Below are 4,329 nucleotides of genomic sequence, written 5' to 3' on the forward strand. Positions count from 1 at the left end.
TTTTTATTATTGTCATTAGTGATTATCTCAATTTCGGTTAAAAGAATTGACAAAATCCTACACACTGTGCCTTTAAATCATGAAGGTAGGCCTGCACATACAGTATTCAGCATGGATAGAAACAAATGAAAGTGTGGGTGATGGAGCGAGGCAGAGAGGAGGAACTTACAGTTCGTGATCGGAGAAGCTGGGATGTGTGAGACTGTAGCTCGTCACTGTAGTGCTTCATCTCCATTAAGTGTCTACGTTCAAAAGAATAAACATACATACATTTCTAATCTGCTCAGGTTTGAAACAAAACGTTGCAATAATAGAATATTTAAGGTTAATTAATATTTAGACAATAATTATTTTATGTGATGTTACGATGTTTTGATAATTCAAAGGCATGCATTGGCTTTTATAAGAATAATACGACCTATGATTAAAAAWTTTTAAACTGTCTTCCTTTTTATTATAACTTACAAAGTGAGGTCCAGCCTCCATAGTTTTCACCTGTAGCTTTTAACTTTTGATGAATTATTAATAGTAATTTATGGAAATATTGTGATTTTTGCTAAGAGGTCAACAAGGCCAAACAGGACAGGTGGCTGTGGCTGAGTGGTGAGGAGAGTCAATCCTTTAATCTGAGAGTTGTCGGTTTGATTCCCCATTATTTGTCATGGCTCTGGGCAAGACGCTGAACCCCACTGCCTCTGATGTGTGTCCTATCAGTGTATGAATGTGATCAAAGCCGGCTCTTGGCATAGGCGAACTAGGCGGTCGCCTTGAGTGCCATCTGCTGGAGGGGGCGCCAAACTGCAGAAGAAACAAAAGTAATTATTTGTAATCTCTGGTTGTAACTCTGCTAAGCTCCCCTTTCAGTTAGCTTTGTCTTGAAAAACTATAATGAAGTATTACAGGAAAAATAAACTACTCTACCCATAAATCATTTTCTCTCCCTAATGAAGCATTCGCCCCCACCCTCTCTATCATTTGACTGACGTTGCACTGACTCGTCCTGCTCCGACACTCTGACGGGGGAGGGGCTAGTAGTGCCTCTCAGGTAGCGGTTTGTGTTGACAAACTCAATAACAACAAGTCTGTATTTTGTTGTCCCATACATGTCAACCTCTTCAGATGTTTAAATGTATAAAAAGCCTTAAAATTTCATAAATTTAGCAAAAAAAATCCATACAAATCGTACGGGGGGGTGTCAGCCTCGCTGAGGCGCCTGCTGCGAAGCAGGAGGAAAGGAGAGCGGAAAAAGTTCAAAACTTATTTCTACCAGCAGAACAGGTTGGAAGATGGCTATTTAATGTTATTATTTTTAAAATCATCCTACAGGCTCTGACATGTTAGATAAATTTGAAAATGAGGTTTTGAAAAAAATCCGTAAGACTTGAAAAAATCTGTGAGATTGCTCTATACGTCCGTATACCTGCAAAATGACGTAAAATCCTTATAACTTACAATCTGTACAAGTTGACATGTTGTTATTTACTTGCTTTCTGGGAAAACAAATAAATCTAAGTTTACCGTAGTACCATACACTGTCAAACTTGTTTTTAGGGGTTCAAATTGGGGGTGGGACATAGTTCGGGGGGGGGGGCTTCAACTTGCCTAGGGCACCAAAATGGCTACAGCCAGCACTGCTTTTACTTTCTTTTAAAAACACATTATATGTAAGTATTCTAATGGACCTTGGCTTACAAACAGTCAATCAGAAAAGCAGTCTCTTAACCTATGATGTTATGCAGTTTTAAGAGGTGTTTAAAGTCACGTCCTTGTTTGTTTTATGTCTCAAATCTATTAATTAGAGGTAAACTCCATTTTTTTTATTGTGGGTTACATTGCTGGTCTCCTGTTTTACAAATGAGTGTGTAGAGAAATTGATTTAGGATATGTCAAGTTGAGATGAAACAGATACTTGATGCGTGATTTTGCTTTAATATTTGCCAAAACTTTCGAGATCAAATCTGGTGCTGCTTGTTTTAAAAGGAGAACATTTTGATCGTCTGCTTTTTTTATTTTTCCGTTGTTAAATCAGGATTGCTGAATTATATTGACACAGAAACATAACAAAACCAGATAAAAAACTGACGGATGCTTCAGTTTACTGTGAATAAATGTAAGTCCATAGAAGGTCGAGCCTGAGTGAGTCTGAGCAGTGAGACCTTCCTGGTTTATGTTCCCATCTCAGATTGCACGCTGCTCTGTAATCCTGCGGTAATCCAGTTTTATGGAAGAGAAGGGGCAGATTATCTGCTCTTCCTGCCATCGCGATAACTGGTCCAGGTATTCCAACGCCAGTCGAACGTTATATTTCAAGGAGGGTCTGTGTGTTTAGACAAAACTTCAACCCGTCTTTGAAACATTCTGTTCTCTTCTCCGCCTCAGGATTATGAAGACTTCTTCCAGTCGAAGGAGAACAACACTGTGTTTACGTTCCTCGGGCTCAGCTCCAAACCTAATGTGAAAGTGAGTTAATGCATGTAATTAAATGCTGACATGTTATACTGTATTTACTGTAATCAAACGTCCAGTTCACTTAGTAAGCTACTTTTTCAAAACAGACACACCAGTCTTTCCCAACACTGCTCGATCAGCAGATTTCCATCAGTCTGACTAAACTGATTCATTACCCGCTGAGGTTTCATGAGCATCATCTTTTTTTATTTGACAGTAAAACAGTATCATATAACAGTAAGAACCCATCAAGACTCAGTGCACTTTTTTATTTTGATCAATCTTATTCAAATTAATTCTTTTTTTAGAAAGGATGTTGCAGCTAAACAAGATTTATAATTTCTGTTTATGTTTTCAGGCTGCGGAGTCTTAGATCAAACTGCCAGCTGGAGTCGTCCGTGCTGAACTTCCTGCTTCGCGTCACCTCATTTCTGATGATTCTCCTTCGACACTGCCAGCATTTTGTGGAACGGATCATCTCTTTCTGACCTCACCTGGTTTCTCTGGAGCGACGGGGACTTGAACCCCGCAGGACTGACTTTGAGATGGTTGCGTTTTGTTGTAATGCCTGACCCGCTGCAGCAGATATGCTGTGCAAGCCAGAGACCCACGTAGCAGCTTTCGCACCAGTGCCCTTTTTGAAAATCTAAATGCAGTGGATGAGAGGATCATGTGCTGCTTTATTCACCTGATTACACACTTCCTGGTGTGTGTGTGTGCATTTTCAGTTAGCTGGTATTACAGTCGGTTATGTGAGGATACTTATTGTAATATAATGCTGTATAAGCAAGGACTTTGTTGCTTTGGTGCTCGACTATTTGTGTGTATGGGACCAAAAACTAAAAATATTCTGTTTAAATAGCAACGACTGCCAGCATACATTGTAGCCACATGTATCTAATCAAAGTGTGCTTTAATGCCAAATAGTTTCAGTCAAGTATATTATATTATTTGTAAATGTTTCGATGATAACTCCATTTATCCCTCAACACTTTCCCACACTGTGATGGTGGCCCCCAAACACCAGGTTTGCAGTGCAGTAGATGTGTCAGGTCTCTTTACACTGCAGAATGTCAAGACAAACATGCTAAAGAACAAATATTTGTTTTCCATGTTATGAGAAATATGTCCAAACTTTTCTTTACTTTTTCAGTTTGTTTTTTTGTGCTTTCACCTTGCATCACCAGGTAGTTACGCCACATCAAGTCACCTCCACTGTTTTGTAATCACATGATCAAAAACAATTATTGTTTTGCCGATTTGACTCCTTTCTATCTTGACAAATTGTGATATTGTTGTATTTTTAAGAAGTATGTTTGACCACAAAAGAAGAAAAAAAGTACTTCACCTTTCTGCCTACTTATACTTCTTAAGCTAATAAAATTGTACTCGGTAGCACAATACTTTGTGAATTGCATCAACTTATGTTGCTTCTTTGTTTTGTTGTGGGCATGTTATAAAACTAATTCTTTCAAAATGTAATTTCATGCAATAACTGGGAGAACATTTAAAATGATGTTTGTTTGTTTGTTTGTTTTCAAAGCTAAAAGTCATTGCTACATCTTGAATCACCAGAGGCTTTTTTTAAGGTGAAGGTTCAAATCTCCAATCAAATTTAAAATGTGCAAAAATAAATAAGTCAGTACAAGTTCTGTAACTGATGAGCAGATTATCTGTCATTAGTTACAGGAAGTTCACTACAGTGACATCTATTGGACAGATCAGGTATAACGGAGTTTAACTGCAGAAATGATTGAAATGTTATGTTTTCATTCAAAGTGTACTTTTTAGTGTTATTTAACAGAATAAATAAATACTTTAGAGAGATACTGAATTATGTTTCCATGTGAACAGATGTTTTTAGAGCTTACGAGAAAAATC

General features: G+C 37.8%; 1 protein-coding gene and 1 long non-coding RNA gene across 2 annotated transcripts in view; one reads left to right on the plus strand and one right to left on the minus strand.

Annotated features, from left to right (window-relative positions):
- LOC106530826 (sorting nexin-4) overlaps positions 1–4,329 on the minus strand; it is a gene marked incomplete in the record, with an annotated part of 40,793 nt that overhangs the window by 11,412 nt on the left and 25,052 nt on the right. The window contains 1 exon segment of the mRNA XM_014026531.1: positions 170–242. Within this exon segment, the coding sequence (XP_013881985.1) occupies positions 170–242 (73 nt within the window).
- On the plus strand, positions 1,613–3,925 carry LOC106530827 (uncharacterized). The gene is made up of 2 exons (XR_001311838.1): positions 1,613–2,460; positions 2,807–3,925. It is a non-coding gene; the product is annotated as an uncharacterized LOC106530827 (long non-coding RNA).

This window comes from Austrofundulus limnaeus, unplaced genomic scaffold, assembly GCF_001266775.1.
Source record: "Austrofundulus limnaeus strain Quisiro unplaced genomic scaffold, Austrofundulus_limnaeus-1.0 Scaffold564, whole genome shotgun sequence".
Taxonomy (NCBI): domain Eukaryota; kingdom Metazoa; phylum Chordata; class Actinopteri; order Cyprinodontiformes; family Rivulidae; genus Austrofundulus; species Austrofundulus limnaeus.